The following is a 20,164-nucleotide window of genomic DNA, read 5'->3' as shown; positions in this document are numbered from 1 at the left end:
TGCAAATTTTTTCATTTTTTTTCTTTCCATTTTTCCTCCGTTGGTCGCTGGGTGTCCGAGATGGCTACGACGCCCTCGCCAGATCTAGGCGAGGGGTGGCTGGTGAGGTCAACCCTTGCCCATAGCCACTCGGGTGACCCTTGCTGGGCCTTGCCGGTGCCTAGCAAAGGGAAATAAGGAAATAAGAAAAGAAAAAAAAGAAAATCTTAAAAATCACAAAAATTGTTCAAAGTCATTAGCGATTTCCAATCAAAATTAGCAAATCGTCAAAAGATTTAGAACTACATTGATCAAATTGAAAATCTTAGAATTGAATTGAACGCCATAATATAGATTTAGAATTTTTTGGATAATTTTCTATTGACTTAAAATTTTTTGGACAAATTTCTATTGGACCACTATAGTCTATTCATCTTCAGGCTCTCATGGACAACTTTTATATAAAATGCTGTTATCCTAGTGTCGTATAGAGCAGGATCAAGTGTATTCAAACATCTGGACTCGTGGCTGAGCTAAGTGCTCACGAAAGTTTTCCAGTGTCGTTATCCCTGAGTTGCCCTCTGGACTTGATGATGCACATGTTTCGACTCGTCTCCACGATCAAGCCTCTTGAAAGATCAATCATTCCATGTGCTCTCGGACCTACGATGGGCCTTAAGAAACACTATCAGAGTTCAGGATAGTAACGACCAATCAAATTCGTGCTCCGAAACACGAATGAACCAAAGCTATTGTCTGGTCGACAAAGAATGATGAACAATGCTGAAGTAGCTCTCGCACGATCATTTACATCTCAAGGCAACGGCAGCCAAGCCTATGTTTCTGCAACTTGTTTAAGTACGGGATATGACCTAGAGAGCCCAAATGAGTACACTGTCCACATCTTTTGAGTAATGGGTAATATGATAATTGCGCATAGGAACAAAAACTAGCCTCTTATCAAACAAAAGTAAAACCGCCATTAAAGACAGATTCTGCATAGGCCACCTAGGTAAAAAGAAAGCTAAGAGGTCAAGGTCATGGATACCTCTCAAATTCATCTTTCTTTCATCACACGACACGATTCTTTTATCACCTTCTAGCAAAACCTACAAGGGGCAACACCAAGCACTAAATCCGACCAGCTTAATATGAATCTCATACAAACTCAACACAAACTACAACAAGCTCCAAGCAAGAGCCACTAATAATCCACAACCACCAACTGAAAATGTCTATTGTTGTTGGCCACGGGCCGCTCCACAGACTTGACCTCAAAGCTTGCACACCATGATATGCAACTGTACCTTCCAAAATTATACATATTTGCTAATGATAAGCTAAACCAAAGAGGCATTCGCCAATAACATATGTGATCTGTTATGAGAGGCGGCCCAATTACTGATGTGACAATTCTTGCAAAAACGAACATTGGCTTAAACTGTCACTCTAGTATTTTGATTTCGAAATCCTATCATGAGCACAAAAAGAAGAAAATAATAATAGGAACTTCAACTGAAGAAACACTAAACTGAGTTGTAGAACCACAGTAGGCTTGATCTCTGTTCATTCAAAATTGTAAACAATGCCACAGTAGATGAAACAAAAACAAAGCAAATTAAAAGGGCAACTGTATATGCCAAAAGTTCCCTGCGTCCAGATATCAATAACTAAATCCTTCCGAATAACATGATTGTGCCTCAAAACCATCATAACAATTAAGCAGTAGCTGCTGCTGCGTGCTTCCTTGGCGCTGCGTCGGTACCTGCATTATAACCATCAGCTCCATAAGTCAGCACAAAAGCAAAAAAAAAAAACACAAAACCATCACCAAGCACAAAAAATAGCATTATCTGCAAAGACAATCAAATAACGTAATAGCGAAGCCCATTACCTTCTCTGAAACCACTCTTGAACCTGCGAGGAACATTGCGGAGATACCTCATTCTACCAGTCCCTGTGGTCTTCCTTCGGATTGCCTTCACACTCCAGTTATCTAAAAACAGTGATTAAAAACAACTCAAGGTGAGAAAAGAAGACTTGCACTTGCTATAAGCTATCACAAGAAAGTAAACAATAAGCAACCTCATCACAAGCTCACAACATCTATGGCTCAAAGAGAGAGCAAAAGCAGACATAGAGCAAACAGCAGAACCTAACCTACATTGAAGAATTTGTACATGACAATTTCTATATTCATAATTTCCTTTTCAGAGAACCATCTTTAGAGCACAATCTCTCTTCTATTTGTGCAAAACCCAACCGAAAGTCAATTACCTTTTGTTCTTCCCCCACCACAGAAAAGAGAGAATACATTGAGGTGAAGCAAGATTTCTTCATCAGGAAGTCAGAGATGAAACTAGAATCACAATGAAGCAACACAATTGACTAATGTAATCTCAGTTAAGACAGCTCTTCACTACATTGCAAACAAAAAGTTCTGAGTCCATTCGCCATGTAAAGATATATAACCCACCGATAATTTCATACTTCTTCTCTCTTGAGCACTGATGTTTTTCCTTTCGGTACAAGAGCACTGACGTTTGCTATCACTTCAATTTTCCTACAACTATAATTATGACAAGATCTCCACTCATACACACCCACAAACTCTAGACAATGAATTCACCCACCAAATGTTACTTCACCCTTGCAAGCAAACTAAAATAAGCCTATACGCATGAACAATCAGATACTTCGCGCATCGAATCGACTCAATCACTGGACTGATTCCCTCATTGGCTTCCTCACACTCGAACTTCCCTCCTTCCTTGTCTCCCCATACATCGATAAGCAACTAGATCAGACACAGCTCGAGCTCTACGCGCACTAACGGAGCACGACATGAAGAACAGTAAGATACGAGAACACCCATCACAAGCGCACGCCATTTGCTCCGATCAAATTCTAAAGAGACAAAACACAGAGCATATACATACACTTCCTCTTGCGGGCGGACGGGAAGCCGCAGGCACCGCAGCGGCTCTTCTGGAGGTGGAAGCTGCGCCGTCCACACCTCACGCACAGCGTGTGCGTCTTGTTCCTTCTCTTACCGAAGCTCCCCGTTCCCTTACCCTGCATAGACAAGCATTCGCAACATCGTCTTTCTCAGTGAATTCGCCATCAGCCAAAGGAAGATCTCACTTCATGCACAAGCTAGAGAGAGAGAGAGAGAGAGAGAGAGAAGGGAGATGGAAGAGCCAGAAGATCTTACCATGGCGCTGCGGAGGAGGACGAAGGAGAAACCCTAAGCCGTCTGGTGAAGAAATGCAGAGCGGCGGGCGAAGAAGGTTTTATATCTCAGAAGATTTCGTCGAGAGCGAAAGTGGAGGTCTCTAGGGTTTGCATCGGAGAGGAAAGAGACTAAGAGCAGACAATGGGCCTACAATTGGGCCGTCTCCAAGCCCATGTATTTAATTGGGCCTGGGTTTGGCCCATTGTTGCGTTCGCTCGGCCCACTCTCTCGCTCTGGCGGGAAGACAAACGTCTCCCTCCAAAGACACCCCCCGCCCAAGGCGCGCGCGATTCTGTCACCGTCGCCGCCGTTTACACTTTACAGTTTTGTTCGGGATCGATGGGTTCGCCGGCGGCGGAAGCTGAGCAGCCGGTGGAGGTGGCGGAGGAGAAGGAGATGCGAAAGGGAGGAGGAGGAGGAGGAGGAGGTGGGAAGTTTCCGGCGTTCCCGTACGAGCCGTACTCGATTCAGGTCGATTTCATGGACGCGCTCTACTCTTCTCTCGAGCGAGGCGGCATCGCCATGCTCGAGAGCCCCACGGGTATCGCTCTCTCTTCCTCCTCGTTCCGTGATCTTCGACTTCGAGTGAGTTACGTGCTTGCTGTTGTTTGGTGCGGGTCATTCGAATTGGAACTGGCGCGATGTTTACTCATCTCAGCCGATGTTTAATTGCGAGCGAGGGCGTCATTCGTTGTTCGGGCGAGGGATTCGTGCGTGAGCTGAGGTTGTTGTGCTGATTTCCGATTTTAGGATTGCGAATAGACATCGTGATGAGCTGATTGTTTTGTGAAATGTCGTTTCGCTTGCCTCGTACCTCTGGCATCGATAGGAAAGGAATGCTGAATCTTGACCGCTCTCATGAAGTTGGCCTGGACGGGTTTGTGGTGTTCGCATGTTTCCTGAGTACGAGATGTAATATCTGAAAGCACGTTCAAGATCTTATTTTTACCTTTTTTATTATCTTCTTCTTTCTGCTGGTTAAATCTGCAGCTAGTTAGGTTAGACAGTGGACTTATCTTCTTTTGATGGGTGTCTTTCAGGAATTTTGCTTGCCTATGTCTGTGATGGTAGTGATACTTATGGGTCTAGTACTATCTTTTCTAACTTCATTTTCTGCTCACAGTTTTGGGTTGCTGATAAGAATTTTTGGTGCTTCTAGGAACTGGTAAAACCTTAAGCATCATTTGCAGTGCATTGCAGTGGCTAGTCGATCAGAAAGAAAAGCAGAAGTCCAAAGTTAAAGTTGGATCTGATAATGATGGTGTGCAGTCTGCGTCCAATCTTGGTTCTGATGATGATCCCGATTGGATGAGAAATTTTGTCAACGATAAGGAAAACCAAGGCGAGGATAAGAAGAAAGTGAAGTTTGGAGGAGGATTCCGCAAAAAAGGTGAAAGAGGGAAGGGAGAAAGTAACAGAGACTTACTCTCCAGAGATGGTAAGAGAGGGAATGGTGAAAGCTGTGGAGAGTTTATCTCTAAGAGTGCCAAGAAGGAAAGATTTGAGACCATGAAAAGGTGTGAGAAAATTCAAAGTAAGAAAGTTGCAGTGGAATCAAATGATAACGAGTTTTTGTTGGAGGAATACGAAAGTGAAGAGGGAGAGAGCGTTATTGGTGGAAGATCAAAGAGAAAGGTTGGTGGGGTTTCTATTACTTCCTCAAGTGATGAGGATGAAGCGCCAAAAGGTTCTGATGATGAGGAGGAAGAGGGTCTCAAGATTTACTTTTGTAGTCGGACGCATTCTCAGCTCTCACAGTTTGTAAAAGAGCTAAGAAAGACTGCTTTTGCAGATGAGATAAGCGCTGTGTGCTTAGGCTCCAGGAAGAACTTCTGCATCAATGAAGGTACTTAGCATGATAATATATGGAATAGACCATTTTGTGCTTTGTACTGTATACTTATCTGATGGAGGGTCTTTCAGAGGTTTTAAAACTCAGGAACTCTACTCGTATCAATGAACGGTGCTTGGAGCTTCAAAAGAAAAAGAAAAATGATGTCTCTAAAATCAAGGTATCATATGTTTGTAAATTGTTGTACTTTTATTCTCATATTGATGTTTTTGGATCTAGCTCATCCATCAAATTAGCTACGTTGCACAACTTGAGATTCTAAATGAAGGAAGAAAAAAGTGTGCATATTTCCTGCTAAGCTTTGAATCTCTACATCACCTTTCCAAAAGCTACAGTTGTCAAAAGCCAGAATTTCTTTGACCATACTTTCCCCCAGTTTGAGTGCCATCACCACTTCTGTTGTGTGTCCATTTCTTTTTCAGCTATTATTTCAACGTGGTATAAACTATACCAGCACTCTGAGCCACAACATTGCTTTTTTTATAACATTTCAGAACTTAGGCGAAGGAAGAATGAGGCGGACAAAGGCAGTTTCTGGATGCCCGATGCTTAGGAAACACAAACTACAGAGGCAATTCAGGGAACAGTTATCTCAACAAGGGGCCTTAGACATTGAAGAACTAGTTCACCTTGGGAGTTCTCTGAGGACTTGTCCATACTATGGTGCCAGAAGCATGGTCCCTGCTGCTGATCTTGTGGTTCTCCCATATCAGTCTCTTCTATCAAAATCTTCTCGAGAGTCTCTTGGACTAAACTTGAAAAATAATGTTGTTATTATTGATGAGGCTCACAATTTGGCTGATTCACTCATCAGCATGTATGATGCAAAAATGACCTTGTCACAGGTGAGTGAATAAAGAATCTTGGCTGTTACTGTGCAAGTTCAATTAATCAACATGGGTTCTAGTTCTACCAACAGGTCATGACTAAATGTTGATTGTTTCTACATAGATTGACCATCTTTTTCTTATCAACCTTAAGGCAACAATCAACCTTGCTTTATAGTGATAGGTTGATGAACAGCCTTGCTTATCAGTATGCATATGTGGAGATCAACAACTTACATATGCAAACATAGACTAGGCATCTAATACCGAAGCCAAAATAGTCTTAATGGAACTCTTTTCGTAGGAAGCTTTTCATGGCTATTCTTTTACCTGCATAGCAACTTAATTATACTCAGTTCATTGTCTTTTACAGCTGGAGGATGTGCATTGCCATCTAGAGGTGTACCTAGAAAGATTCTTCAATCTCTTGGGTCCTGGTAATCGGAGATACATCCAAACACTGATGGTCATTACTCGGGCTTTCTTGGGAGCTCTAAATGAGAAGAGTAGAGATAATTTGAATACATCCGAAAATGCAGATAATCTTTCTGCAGGAAAAATTACCAGTGCCTCTTCTATGGCCATCAATGATTTTCTATTCACTCTAAATATAGACAACATAAATTTTGTTAAGTTGCAGCATTATTTAAAGGAAAGCAATATCATTCACAAGGTGAAAAGTTGTCCCTAGCTTATTGTTTTGCTTTCCTAGTGCCTTTCTTTTTCCTTGTTCTCTAATAGATTTGTCTAGTATTTCGTTCTTATATTATCCTAGGTCTGTGGGTATGGCAATAGAATGTCAACTCTGCGAGCAAGCTCCACCTTTGATGATAGTGAGTCTTATGGAGAGGATATGAGCACTTTATCCAATTTCCGAGCATTTGCAGATATGTTGTTATCTCTTACCAATAAGAACACCGATGGAAGGATAATTGTGTCAAAGGCTAGAAAAACACTCTCTGGGCGACAAGGTGGATATGTCAAATATGTGATGCTCACTGGAGAGAAGATATTCTCTGAGGTCTGCTATAAATTGCTCGCTTCACATGCCTGATTTTCCTGGTGAACATTTAGATGCCACAAAGCTAAACTTATTACCTTTGTAGATTGCAGATCAGGCCCATGCTGTCATATTGGCTGGAGGTACCTTGCAACCTATAGAAGAAACAAGAGAACGCCTGTTTCCATGGTTATCCTTGGAGAAGTTGAACTTCTTTTCTTGCAGTCATATTGTTCCTCCAGAAAGCATTTTACCAGTTGCGGTCGTTCGTGGTCCTTCTGGTCGGGTTTTGGATTTCAGCTACAGCACAAGAAGCTCCTTGGCCATGGTAAGTAAACTTCATCCTTTCCATCAGTCGTTCACAATGAAACTGGTTTCATGTGCTAGTGATCTAAGTATCTCTGTCAATTAGTTGAAGGAGGTACCGTTATCATTCTCCTGTTTCCTAATAAATCAGTGGTATTCGAACTTTGTCCTGAGTTGGCAAAAACATCATGGTGCTTAGGAATTTACAGTCTATTTGCAGTTATCTGACTGCTTAGTTCCTGGAAGGTGCTCTTAGTGGCCGCTGTTAAAAAATGTGTTGATGACTTCTAATTTTCAGATAGAGGAGCTGGGGCTGTTACTCTGCAATTTGGTCTCTGTAGTTCCTGAAGGAATTGTCGTGTTCTTCTCTTCATTTGAATATGAAGAACAGGTGTATAATGCATGGAAGGGTTCTGGCATTCTTGACAGGATACAGAAGAAAAAGTGGGTATTTAGGGAGCCTAGGAAAAACACAGATGTAGAATTGGTTCTCCAAAAATACAAGGTGAGTATTAATAATTTAGCTCAGTGCAATTTGGTAGATGCAGCTCCTCAAAATGGTGCACTATTCTTAGCCGTAGTTGGTGGAAAGGTATCAGAGGGCATCAACTTCAGTGATGGGATGGGTCGATGCATTGTTATGGTTGGATTGCCTTACCCTAACCCATCCGACATAGAATTAATGGAGAGGGTGAAACATATTGAGGGTCTAGGAGACGGCAATGCTATTTCAAATCTCAGCTTGTCCAGTGATGAGCTTTACGTGGGAGATGTTCAAGCTGGATTCAACATTCTGAGAAGCTGTGGCCACAGAGGAAAGGAGTACTATGAAAATCTTTGTTTCAAAGCTGTAAATCAATCAATTGGTATGTTCTAACTCCTCTATGTTCTAAAAATTGCTCAATTGCTGAACTGCAATGATGTCTAAGTGAGCTTCATGGTCCTTTCTTGTATTTCTAGATTGAAGAAGTTTTATAGACTGTACTCTTCATTTCACGTCAGAGATATTATTTTAGTAATATAGATGTTCAGATAATATTCATCTTCATTCTAGATTCTATTATACTTATTAAAAGGTTTTGCTTTATGCCTATGACTCTATGTCACAAACCATCTAAGATGATTCTGCTTGCATTTTCTGGTCCTCGATGAAGTTGCACTGCTTCGCATCGCCCCCTTTAGCAAATTCTTTTGAAGTATCATACCAATCTCCTGGTTTTTACTTGGTGATGGAAAAAACAAACCTCTTTTGTTTACTTATACACCTCTGAGAAATTCTATCCAGAACTGACTCTACTTCTTTGTTCACTGTCTTTTAGGTAGAGCCATCCGACATGCAGATGATTATGCAGCAATTTTGTTGGTTGACAAACGATATGCGTCGGATCCCTTAAAAAGAAGTAATCCATGCCCAACTGACAAGCTTCCAAAATGGATCAAGGACAGTCTTGTCCCAAGGACAAACAACTATGGTGAAGTTCATAGGTTGCTACATCAGTTTTTCAAGTTCAACAGGAGAAAAGGTGGTCATAAGAATAAATGAGATGCTGCTGTCTCTGACTTTTTCAAATGCTGCCTTGACTTGATGGAGTGTACATAGCATATACTCCGGATATCTTGCATCTGTTGGGTTTGGCTGCTACGACATGATTCTGCCAGCGACTTTGGCAATTCTTGGATGATGCGGTTGATGGAAAGAAAATCCCAGTGGCAATGCATCTCTCACACTGATTATAGTCACAGATAATAACTCATTTCGTTAAATAGAGCGGTAGAGAAGCTCTTTCTTTCTCCTCTCAAAACATAAGGCCACAGTAGTCAAGGAGCTACTGATCTAGTGTAAGGAACTTTCCAATCCAAGTATGATTAACTACTGAGGATTGAGATTGTCTAATATGTCATTAAGGCCAGTACCATGCAATGTTTGGTCGCTCTGCCTCGTTCTTAATTTGTACTTTAATTTGTTCAGAAAAATATGGCCCCATCAAATCGTTCTCTTTGGCCATAATGCCAACTTCCTCCAAGAGCCATGTAATGCTAGAGACAATAGGCTGGCTCTAGTTGATTGACTTCTGCGGCTACAAAGCTTGTCAGAGTATGTGTTTTCATTATTTATCGCGTATACCCTACCTTACTTCACTTATTTTGCTTATCATCTGATGTCAATGAGATGGTAAATATAACGTGAATTGTTTATTTATCGATGGTGAACATAAATGAATGAGAAAGTGTTGTGTCCATCACTGCACGTGCATTCTCTGAAGCTTTAGCCTGGAAAGGAAAAGTAATATTGTCGAGATGAAAAAACTGCAGAATAAATAAAGGCTTGCTGTCTTTGGTTGCAGATATCAGCCGACTCAGTGTTTTCTCTGGGTTTTCTTACTTCCTCATTAAAGGCGCATTAATAGCCCATTTACTGCAACACCATTGGCCTTTTTCTTTGGTACAAGATCAAGATGTGCCATTTAATAGAAGAAAGCTTGATTCAAGCATGAACTTCGTCCGGCACAGTTGGGTCATATGGGATTAACATAAAGCTATCCCAGACAACTGTAATTGATAAATTGGGTCCACGCAACTTGAGTCTGGCTAGCAAAATAATTCCACTATGGAAAAGATTTAGGATACAAGCTTGATCATCGTGTCTAACTTCCAAAAAGAGGTCTCAAGATCATTGTTTACATATTTCTTAGCCTGTGTGAGCTTGGTAGAGAACTTTTAGCACGGCAACTGGTGAGAAAGTGACCCTTATGCAGGATATTAGTGATGGGTTTATCCTCAAACACCTAGGATTTGGTCCCCAACTAGGGTTCATGGACCTTCACTACTATAAAGTGCGGTAATTTTCACTTTGGTCGCTTTTCCCTTAGACGCAGCAACTAAGAAATATAGTGCCCATTCTTACCACCAAGTCCCAAGAGGTTCTTGGTTTGGAACTCATCACCACCTCTTCATAATTGTCTAGCCTGAAGGGGGAAGAACATAAATTATTTTTAGCAACTGAGTTTTCCCTACTGACCTGATGATTATCTCATGTTATGATGTGTTGTTTTGTAGATGAAAAATCATATCTTCATCTTGGAAGTACTCCATTGCTCTGACTTGTAAGTGTAGCTCAATAACTTCAAGGCTATCCCTCGGGCCAAGTTCCGTATCAGCAAAAGATAGGCCTATTTAATTCTTGATGATGACCATTCAGTGAGTTTGGGTCCAAAAATGGATCCCAGCACCGAAGTGCTTGAATATATGTATGCATGGATGTATTTATTTAAAATAAAGACCATGCTTTTGAATAATTAGCTTTTACCAACTCTGTTGCCTTTATCTTTGCATCTTAATCAATGCCACTGAGCTTTAGACAAACCAGCAGTCAAAAACAAAAGATGTTATGATTACCGCTGGAGACGTCGCGAGCCTCTTTAACACTAAATTTCATGTATCTTTTTGCTAAAAAATATTACAATGTCCATAACATTTACTAAAGCAATCTTCTGCTTGGTGGACTGTACTGCTAAGGCCTTTAAGCCTTCATAAATGTGGTACTGTGACCTCTGATCAAATTGATCAGACGGTCACCAACAATTTAAGAAGGGCATTTTCTAGACAGAGAGAATGAGAAAGCAAACGGACAAAATTCTTGTGTGGAGACAAAACGAGAGAGCCCAGAAAAGAAAAATCTCTTAAAGACTCCTATTGCCTGCGTCTCCAGGTAACCCTGAGAAACTTTCATCTGTCATCATCTCTCATTTCTGCTCTCCCCCTTATCACTATACTCATATAAAACACTGGAAAAAATCACAGGAGCGAAAAGAAGAAACCCCCCAGTTCTGTGTAGAAATGTTGCTAAGAGACTCCATTGAGAAAACCAAGAACTTCTTCAACAAGACCCTTGTGAATCTCGAGTCTATCTTATTTGGAGGCTACCAAAAGCTGCCCAAACCACCCTCTTTCCACCCATTTTCTTGTGGTAGCAGCAGACAGAAAGACCCCCAGATAGAAAAGTTCTATGCTGATTTCTGCAATGAGTGGGAGTGTGATCTTGGCAAAGGCAGGGCCAGAATTCAGAAGGATGCCAAAGAGCAGGTGAGGGATTGTGAAGATCCATGCAGTGAGACAGCTGTGAGGCATGTGAACCACCAGAGTCCTGTCAAGAACAAGCAACAAGAAGTGGAAGGAGAGAGAGGAAAGACCGAGAAGAAGATGAAGAAGAAAGTGGGTGGTTCCAAGTCTGTGAAAACAGAGGAAACAGATGGAGTGAATGCAGGAGGGTTAGTGTTGGCAAAGAGAATGAAAGAGTTGGAGATGATGGACACGAGTGACATGGATCATGTGTTGGACATAGAGGAGGCACTGCACTATTACTCGCGCCTCAAGAGCCCTGTCTATGTAGAGATAGTTGACAAGTTCTTCATGGACATGTACTCTGATTTCTCTCCGACTCCACAACAACCCTCTCGCAGCACCACCAAATCCAAAAAGAGACTTGGGTCTGTGAGGTTCTAGATTGGACTCGTTGTATCATGATAGGCCCCTTCCTTTCTTGTGCATAGGATTTTGATTTATCCTTCTTTTTTCTTTTTGGATTTTATCTTATCATTTGAATGCGGGATTTGCGAACCATGAAATATGGATTGTCATCTGGCACTTTTAGATCTCTACTCTTTACAAATTTTTATTGCTTCAGTCTGTCATCTACACTAGAAAAAGAAGTTTCTCCCTTGTGGCCTATGTGATCTTCTAGTTTTCAAGGCGTCTTTGGAATTTCAGACAATCATGCTTAAAAGTTTGTAATTTTTAGATTTGATTGGTTAATCTTATATAAAAAGGTACGCTTAGAAAACCCATGATAGTAGAAAGTGAATTTTTCATATAGCCTAGTCACTTTTCAACGTGATTAGTATCTGGTAATGCAAAAAGATGAACTTACTATGAAATCGACGAGTTCATTGTTGAACATAGAGTTTATCAAACCAGTTTCGTGCACTTAAACCATCCATTTCTTGAACTGCTGAGCTCATCACGGAAGTAAGAGCCAATGGCTTATAATTATGAGACCATTTTGACATTGCAAGTCGGGCTAGGTCGACTGCATAAATAGCGTATGACAGTCAATAGATCCATCCATTGGCTCATTCAGCTTCAAGACATGGATACGAAGGCATAGTTTTATGACGATGAAACAGAAGAATTTAACATCTGATAACAAGCCTGTTACAATTTCATCTGATCTCATCACATCACGACCCATCAGCTTGTTGAGGTTTTGTTATATGCGTACCTGGCGCTTGACGTTTACTGCATAGGTATTAATGGTTTTTATGGAACTAAATGACTGCTAAACAAGCCATATCATTGGCATTAAAATGCAGACACCTCTCGAATCAATTTGCGAATGCTACAAAAAAATCATTTGATAATCAAATAAGAGAAATGATCATCTTTACAGCGCATGCCATACCTCCAGTACATTAGGACATGGTCAAACTCCCTGTAAATCAGAGATACAGAATTATCAAATGCTTAACCCTGAAAGATGCTCCAACCTCAAATCCGGTTGAAGAACATCAGAGATACAGAAATCCAATCCGGGCAGCAATGAACTGCAGGAGAGACCAATAAAAGAAAAGGTCTCCCAACTTCCTACCCACGTTGTGAGTATTGACCAAACATTGGACGACCAAACCATCAGTCGAGCCAATATCCTGCCTTATATACCTTCGTAGGAACAATGGGCTGGGTGATTTCCACAGGAAACTAGTAACCAGAAGAAGAAACCAAGACATTGTGATCCTTTAAACGCTTTTGAAAATGGGCCAAGCGGGTTTGCAGTTGACGGATGCCCGCAGCCTTCTGAGCAAGGAGGGCATTCAATTTAGTGATGTAATCATCTAGCTGATTACCAGGTTGGTCTGCTCCCACTAGTAAGTCCATCTCCTGAAAAAATAATTACAATCAATGGTCATTCATTTGATATATTAAATTATCCATGCATTCACATACTTAATATATATTGGAGGGTACATGCTCCACATATCTAGCAAGAATCACCAACAGTACATGCATAATAAGAAAAATCAGATGGTGGAAATTGTGACATATTTCCAAATGACAACATGAGAATATTGAGCCTTCCAGTAACGTAATTAAAGGCGTTAAAACATCTGGTTACATCACAAACTCCGTCTTTGGACTAGCTACTCCATGCTGAAAGTGCACTAGACAAATGCAGTGAGTATCAATCTCAGCATTCACTGAGCTTGCGAAAATTGCTAAATCAATAAAATAATACCTCTCTGACAATATTCATTGTGTCTTCCACTTGTTTACGGTGAGCATTCACCAGATCTTCCTCTTCCTGAAAGCATGTACAGAAGCTTTGGAACCGGACAAACTTCTATTATTAGTCAAGCATAACTGTCACAGTGCACTTACCCATAAAAGAGCATCTAAATCATCGCTAAAATGAGAGTTATTAGCATCTGATCTCTGCTGGTCCTTCCACTTTGTCTGGGTGAAATTAGATTTCTGTAATTTTTCTTCTGAAGTGACGCGATTCAAAGACTCGAGTTTCCCATTGTTCCTCTTCCACTGTGCTCTCTCTGGTTCATAAAATTCTTCTGACACATCATAATCATCTCCACCTGTCTGTTCTGGCCAAGAGGTGGTTATATCTTCCTCAAAGTTGGAAGCATTTGATGCAACAGATGACAAAGGTAAGGTAATTGATTCTTTTAGATTCATAGTTGAAGACAGTACATCCTTCTTAGGATTGCTTCCTTTTGAGAGGCTCTTCACCCTGGAGAACAATTTGTAGGAAGCTATAATCGATTGAAAACAATCACATAACCTTTACAAGCCACAATTCTCTGCTTAGGTATTTTACCTGTCGGCATATCTTAAGGTATTGAGAGTATGCTCACAAGAACCGGAACTTGGAGAAATGCAGGATATCATGACAGTGCGAGAGTTGCCGACAAAAGAATCTCTGAGAACTTCAGTTAATTTGCTGCCTCTGAAAGGAATATGACCCTGGTCATTGTCCAGAGCTCTAATGCATTCCTTGAGCGCAAGTAGACTCTTATTGATTTCTGCACCTTCCATTCTGCTCATACCATTAAAGCAGTCAATACAACAACGAAATGAAACAACATTCTCTAGTACAATTATCATATCAGAAAAGTTATCCACAAATTGGCACATGGATAGTGTTATAAACAGGCGGTACTTTTTATCTCAAAATATCATGGCTAAGAATATAACATAAGCACTTTTCCATTGGCGACAGTAAATCATTTCAATCATCATTTCATACCATCTGAAAATCACATAAATTGTTTTAATGCGATAGACTAGTTGAGTGTTGTCACTTTTCCGTGTCCATACACGCACAATGACCTGATAATAATTGTCTAAAGGAGAGGACATCTTAACATGTGGCATGAAACAGAGGGTAAATTACCTTGTCTGTTTGTCATTGTCGGTAGTATCGGCACCACGCTCACTTCCTGCGAGATCAATGAAGGAGAGCTTGCCCACAACACGGGGAGGCTTTGACTCACTGCCATCAATTGACCTCTTGATGGCAAGCTGAAGTATGGCATGAGATCGGGACGATTCTTCATTGGCACCAGTTGTGCCGGTACTTCTAGTTGCGCTTCCTTTCTCAATCAGTTCTTTAATTGTCTCCACATCAGATACTCTATACTCCTGTAAACCTACAATGCATACTTGCTGCTTGCCATCCTCTCTCATACAGAGTTTCCTGCAAATGTATAACCAAAGCTTCGAAACTCTAGCATATTTTTATGCCAAAAATTCTAGATAAATAATCAGAAGAACCGATGCAGCTTACTTCCGATCGCTCAGAAGATCATATAGTTTTCCTCCGTATATTTCAAAGAAGCTGAAAAATAGTTGAAAGCCTTGGTTGCGGTAAGTGTGGTTCATCAACCTCAAAATGTCACGTGATGCTTTAAGGGGCAATGGTTTCATTGTGTAAGTTTTTCCGCTTCCTGAAGAAAATATTACACGAACAAGATACAGTGAGAATTACACGAATAACACTCAGGTGTTATCTGCAATTGAGATCTATTATTCAAAACACATGAATTTCACAATTATAGCAAATCGAATATCTTTTATTTACAGTTGAATTATATCCAGACTCTAGAGGGAAACCAAAATGCTCTTGAACGAAAACAACTAGCAAGATGCACATTCTGTCAGCAAATGAACAAGGGAAGCGACACATGACAATACTTCTGATGAACAGATAGGTGAATGAGGGAAACTTGTTTTACTCTCAGTACATTTACATGGTGAAAGGCAGAAAGAAATGATTTCTTGAATGGAATGTAGCATGTGATGATCTGAATTCTGAAACGTGACCAAGTCCATTAAGATGTCCAAAACCACGGTTTACCTGTCTGTCCATATGCAAAGCAAGTAGCCTTAGTTCGTTGAAAAATTATAGGAACTATAGGCTCCACAGTCTCATGGTAAACCTGCATAACCAAAATAGAAAGCCAGAGAGCATAAGCGAAAGATCGCAATTTCATCTGTATCTATTGGCAATACTTCGACAATGTACTATACTCACTTCATCATTTGACACCTCCTCATTTAGTACAGCATCAAAAACAAATTCATGTTTTTCCATGTACTCGGTCAAGTCAACCTGAACATATAATCCAGTAAGGTCAGTTCTCAGCAATATGACAGCTGTGTTTCAGTCAAAAGCTCAAAATGAAGAAGAATACACACATGAAAAGATGAATGACAACCTCCCCCCCCCCCCCCAACAATAAAAATTGGGGAAAAAAAGAAGAAACAAAAACGAAAAGGAATTCCCATTACCCGCCTATAAGATGTAAACTTCAATTACAACGTGTTCATGATTTGTACATGTAAGATTACTTATGTATCTAATAACGAGTAACAATCACCTTGAGTTTAGTCTCATGGACGGTAAGGGCATTAGAATGTGTCTCTATTATGTCTTCTTCATTTTTAGCCAATTCCTTCTTGTTGAGTGGCCTCTTTCGCACCTGTGCGTAGGAAAGAAATATTATAAGCACCGGAGCCAAAGGGAGTTACTCAGATTGGAAAAAAAGACGAAGAAGGAAAAGAAGAAAGAAAAGTGTTCTAGCCTAGCAAAGCAAATATAAACATTGTCAACTCAAAATAAGCCATCGGCTAGCAAATATTGTATTGACGGGCACTACAAACTGGTTTGGCTCCAAATAGATGAAATAGATAAAAGGAGTTGAAGACACACCACAACTTTGATCTTTGCAACAGAACTAGTTTTATCCTTGTCTGCAGCAAAGCTTTTCAACAGGTTATTCTCGAGCGGGGCACGAGCTCTACCAGCCTGTTTGTTGTTTCGCATGAATGGTTCAGAATCATCAAAGCTTCTACCACGAGGATGATATATAGAAGGGCCATCCTGGAAGCTAGCAACTGGCATCTGTTCCAATGATAAACACACAAAAGAATTGTTAATTTGAAATGACAGTCTTCCCAGTATAATCTCCTAGTTCAAAACATTTTACATCATCATGGCACCACATTTGGTATTTCATACAGGTTGGATGCGAAAGAAACCATTGATATCTCACTAGTCAAGCAATTTCTGACAGTACAATGTAAAAGCAGGTTACAAGCAAATATCTTAGAAAAGAGCACCTCGAACTTATCGTAATGACTAATGATGCACGATGTAACGAAAATCTTTAGCAAACATCAAAGTTCCCAATAAAGTGCAACATTTCTTCGGAAGATGAAAAGCCCACCTCAGGAAGAAGTTCGGTATCAAAAGAGTGTAGATCCAGGAGCCCAGGACTGAACTCGCTTGGGGATTCCTCCCCATTCTTTCTCTGGCTAGATGACCTTGAATTTGTGGGAGGTGTCGAAGGCTCCATGTAGAACTCATTCCCTCCATTATAGCCCCTCTGGGCATTCCGATACATTCGTGATCCCTGGCCTCCGCCGCCGCCGCCATAGTAACCAAAGTCCTAATCAAGTTGCCAAGACAAAAGCGAAGTAAAAGGTATGAATAATCTAAGTCCACACAACTGCATGTGAGCCTCTAACTAAAGAGAGCTCTTCCAAAACCAGAAACAGCAAATGCTCTTGCTTTCCCAGATAAGGCAACCGGGAAATCTCCAGAAAGAAAAGAGAAAAGAAATTGAAGATTGTCTTCTTCACCATTCCACTAGCATTTTGGGGAAACACTCCCAGCTTTAATTCGAAAATCAAGCATTCGTCAAGGACAGAAGAAAACAAAATCGCCGTGCCTCTAAATGCCTCTTGAATGACCCCAATTTTTCGATAACTCCGCTCTTAATGTTCCCTTTTCCTTAGCAGAATCTAAACCACTAGAGACCTCCCTTGGTCATCGTATTATCCCATTGCATAAAATACATTCAGACATACATAAACGCCCTCTCAAACAGTAAAGGCAGCTCCACAGTTTAACAACCATAAGCATCACCAAGAAACAGCTGCCCAGTCACAAATTAGAGTCAGATCTATCGAGATCCACACACTTGCGGGCATTGCAGTCATCCTTATCCTCCACCACGACGAATTCATTCTGAACTGCCCCTCTCCCATTTCCTTCAGTTTTTCAACACAACAGCATTCGATCCGGCGAACCCGAAAAACGGAGAACGAAGAAATCGATACGGAACTCCAACAAAAAAAAAAAGGGAGGAGTACCTGAAGCGGAGGAGGGCCGGACGGGTTGGAGGACTGCAGGTGCTGGAGACCCGCGGACTGGAGCCACCTCCCATTGGAGGAGCTCTCGAAGAAGTTGTCCGAGTACTGCCGCTGGTGGTGCACCGCCGTCGCGCCAGATCTCTGCACCTGCCTCCCCATTGTACTCATCCCTCTCTTGAGAAAAAAAAAAGAAGAAGAGAAAAAGAAAAAATCAATGCACTCCGCCGACGACGACAGGAGGGAACCACCGGCCGGCCGTCCCCTCGAATCCGATCGGAACAGAGCTCGCAGAACCCTCTCCCTCACCGGGAAAAAACCAGGAAAACGTCAGCGGCTCGTGCACGGAGAAAGCTCGCAGGTTTTAGAGAGAGAAAACGAGAGAGAGGGGGGGAGGGGGGGTCGAATAATGCGGTGAAGGATCTCTTTCACATGGGAGGGTGCCGTTCTCGCAGCGCTCTCTGTTCTTCCTTTTACGGGGAGCGACGAGTCTACACCATGTAAGAAGTGAACAGTGAGAAAAGCGAGAGAGAGAGAGAGAGGGACACCAACGTGAGGAGGATGAGTAAAAACGACGACTTGGTAAAGAAAGAAGGAGGAGGAGGAGGAGATTGCCCTCTCCCTCTCCCTTTCGCTTCCGGGGTTTTCGAATTTTGAAGTTAGTGAGGGGACGAGGGCCGGCACGTGCGGCCCGGGGCGCGTGCACGTGCGAGCGGCTGTCGCTGTTGGATCGGCTGGGAAGAGGGGCGGTGGTGCGACGGCGTTTTTGGAGGGTGGCCCCGCGAATTTTGGGGGCGTTTTCTTGAAATTTTTTTTGTTTTTGGAGGACCGGGAATAAGATGTTCCGCCACCGTCCCACATGGTGGGGACGAGTACGACGCGTCGTTTTGAGATGTGCGCGTGTTTTTTCCTTTGAATTTTTCTTCATTTTTTTTTGTCACTGTTCTTATGAAAAAAATGGGCCGTGCGCGTTTTTCGTGGACTGGGGTGGGCATTTTGTGTCGTTCATGGGTGTTGGGCCCTAGTTGGTGGATTCAAATCTTGTAGCTCGGAGGGAGCGGGGCGGGGCAGGGCCGACACGTGTCGCTACCGTATAGGATGATCCTTGTCGTCGCCGTCGCCATTTGGAGCTTTTGCCAGGTCCAACAGTGCAAAAACCCTCATGACAGGAACCCTCGATCACTTGATCCCAGCCATTAGATGAAATAGAATTCGTGAATTGGCGGTTGAAGTTCGCTCGCTTCATGATAGATCGGGTCTGGACATGATGAGTGAGGCAATCGGCAAATGCTTGCTCAATCCATGGCAAGCAAGGTCTCGAGACGTGTCTTTGAATAACTACTCCACTCCAATACCGGGAAAAGTATTAAAAAAGTCATAAACATATTGCATTGGTGACAATTCAATTCTAAACCTTTTCATGGATCAATTTAGTTTTGAACATTTTCATATTTGTACCAATTAAGTCCATCCAATAAATTTAAGACATGAATTGCTGATGTGAAGACTGACTGTCCTACATGATACGGTCGGTACTAACATAGACTTTTTAAATATTTTTTTGAATTTTTTGTTATTTTTTCATTTCTTTTTTCGTTTTCTTTTCCTTCTTTTCTTTCTCTTTTTTCTTTATTTCAGTCGCCAACCTCCGCAATGGCCAGCGGAGGTCATGGCTGCCAACGAGGGCAAGGGCTGGGACACCATCTCCACCCTAGCCTAGGCAAGGCCCCTCGCTATCTAGGCAAGACTGCCTGTCATCAAATTCGCTGAGGGGACCTCGCCCAGCCCTCGCCATCGCTAAAGGTCGGCGAGGCCCATTGTAGTCTGGGTGAGGCCGTCCCTTGCTTGATCTGTCGACAGGTGGCCTCGCCCTCGCTAAGGCTGGCGACCGGCGGAAGGAAATAAGGAAAAAAGAAAAAAAAAAAAAAAAGGAAAAGCAAAGAGAAGGAAAAAAAGGGAAAATTAATTCAAAAATTCAAAATAAAATTTTACATTAAAATAATGATAATGTTAGTACCAACCGTGCCACATGAACGATCGATGTCCATATCAGCAATTTCCTGAATAAATTGTCCAGACGGACTCAATTAGTACCAATATAAAAATGTTTAAGACTAAAATGGCACAATTAAAAGATTTAGGACTCAATTGGTATCAATGTAATATGCTTAGAACTTTTTTGGTACTTTTCCCCTCTAATACCGTATGGTAAATATATCTCGGTGATACGAAAATCAATTTAGAAA

At 41.6% G+C, this 20,164-nt stretch overlaps 4 protein-coding genes across 6 annotated transcripts; 2 read left to right on the top strand and 2 right to left on the bottom strand.

The window, feature by feature from the left end:
- Positions 1-1,515: 1,515 nt before the first annotated feature.
- Positions 1,516-3,333, bottom strand: LOC115684098 (60S ribosomal protein L37-3). The gene is made up of 4 exons (XM_030608802.2): positions 3,194-3,333; positions 2,919-3,054; positions 1,874-1,975; positions 1,516-1,744 (listed from the first exon to the last, which is right to left on the bottom strand). The coding sequence occupies exons 1-4, from the start codon at positions 3,194-3,196 to the stop codon at positions 1,698-1,700; spliced, it is 288 nt and encodes a 95-aa protein (XP_030464662.1). The 5' UTR covers positions 3,197-3,333; the 3' UTR covers positions 1,516-1,697.
- Positions 3,334-3,355: 22 nt separating this feature from the next.
- Positions 3,356-9,151, top strand: LOC115684090 (uncharacterized). Of its 3 annotated transcripts, XM_056320623.1 has the most exons (10): positions 3,356-3,755; positions 4,374-5,060; positions 5,138-5,226; positions 5,561-5,911; positions 6,267-6,566; positions 6,669-6,914; positions 7,000-7,221; positions 7,498-7,704; positions 7,792-8,065; positions 8,519-9,151. In XM_056320623.1, exons 1-10 carry the CDS (start codon positions 3,356-3,358, stop codon positions 8,740-8,742), a joined length of 3,000 nt encoding a protein of 999 aa, XP_056176598.1. In that variant the 3' UTR covers positions 8,743-9,151. The 3 variants fall into 3 exon arrangements, with proteins under 3 accessions (XP_056176598.1, XP_030464650.2, XP_056176599.1); XM_030608790.2 differs by having other exon boundaries at positions 7,498-8,065; XM_056320624.1 differs by lacking the exon at positions 8,519-9,151 and having other exon boundaries at positions 7,775-7,908.
- A 1,603-nt stretch (positions 9,152-10,754) lies between these two features.
- Positions 10,755-11,851, top strand: LOC115684093 (uncharacterized). Its single transcript, XM_030608797.2, has 2 exons — positions 10,755-10,908; positions 11,001-11,851. Exon 2 carries the CDS (start codon positions 11,037-11,039, stop codon positions 11,700-11,702), a length of 666 nt encoding a protein of 221 aa, XP_030464657.1. The 5' UTR covers positions 10,755-10,908; positions 11,001-11,036; the 3' UTR covers positions 11,703-11,851.
- Positions 11,852-12,592: 741 nt separating this feature from the next.
- On the bottom strand, positions 12,593-18,542 carry LOC115684100 (kinesin-like protein KIN-13B). The gene is made up of 12 exons (XM_056320625.1): positions 17,922-18,542; positions 16,994-17,215; positions 16,477-16,668; positions 16,145-16,246; positions 15,799-15,876; positions 15,622-15,703; positions 15,052-15,211; positions 14,659-14,961; positions 14,083-14,301; positions 13,632-13,995; positions 13,489-13,554; positions 12,593-13,133 (listed from the first exon to the last, which is right to left on the bottom strand). Exons 1-12 carry the CDS (start codon positions 18,087-18,089, stop codon positions 12,954-12,956), a joined length of 2,136 nt encoding a protein of 711 aa, XP_056176600.1. The 5' UTR covers positions 18,090-18,542; the 3' UTR covers positions 12,593-12,953.
- Positions 18,543-20,164: the final 1,622 nt, after the last annotated feature.

The sequence above is a fragment of the Syzygium oleosum genome, unplaced genomic scaffold (genome assembly GCF_021117445.2).
Source record: "Syzygium oleosum isolate NSW1041296 unplaced genomic scaffold, Sole_v2.1 Sole_v2.20, whole genome shotgun sequence".
Classification (NCBI taxonomy): Eukaryota; Viridiplantae; Streptophyta; class Magnoliopsida; order Myrtales; family Myrtaceae; genus Syzygium; species Syzygium oleosum.
Note: the sequence above shows the minus strand (reverse complement) of the source record. Positions and strands in the feature narration are given on the sequence as shown.

What these genes read in the sequence shown, in the direction of transcription:
- LOC115684100 (XM_056320625.1), bottom strand. Translation starts at nt 18,089, where the DNA reads ATGAGTACAATGGGGAGGCAGGTGCAGAGATCTGGCGCGACGGCGGTG. An exon ending in AGGAGGTGTCAAATGATGAA is followed by an intron (nt 15,704 to 15,798) that starts GTGAGTATAGTA and finishes TTGGTTATGCAG; the next exon opens with GTTTACCATGAGACTGTGGA. An exon ending in CAATGAATATTGTCAGAGAG is followed by an intron (nt 13,134 to 13,488) that starts GTATTATTTTAT and finishes TTATTTTTTCAG; the next exon opens with GAGATGGACTTACTAGTGGG.
- LOC115684093 (XM_030608797.2), top strand. Translation starts at nt 11,037, where the DNA reads ATGTTGCTAAGAGACTCCATTGAGAAAACCAAGAACTTCTTCAACAAG.
- LOC115684090 (XM_030608790.2), top strand. Translation starts at nt 3,356, where the DNA reads ATGGGCCTACAATTGGGCCGTCTCCAAGCCCATGTATTTAATTGGGCC. An exon ending in AAAGCAATATCATTCACAAG is followed by an intron (nt 6,567 to 6,668) that starts GTGAAAAGTTGT and finishes ATATTATCCTAG; the next exon opens with GTCTGTGGGTATGGCAATAG. An exon ending in AGCTGTAAATCAATCAATTG is followed by an intron (nt 8,066 to 8,518) that starts GTATGTTCTAAC and finishes ACTGTCTTTTAG; the next exon opens with GTAGAGCCATCCGACATGCA.
- LOC115684098 (XM_030608802.2), bottom strand. An exon ending in GTCCGCCCGCAAGAGGAAGT is followed by an intron (nt 1,976 to 2,918) that starts GTATGTATATGC and finishes CACTGTTTTTAG; the next exon opens with ATAACTGGAGTGTGAAGGCA. An exon ending in CAAGAGTGGTTTCAGAGAAG is followed by an intron (nt 1,745 to 1,873) that starts GTAATGGGCTTC and finishes GTTATAATGCAG; the next exon opens with GTACCGACGCAGCGCCAAGG.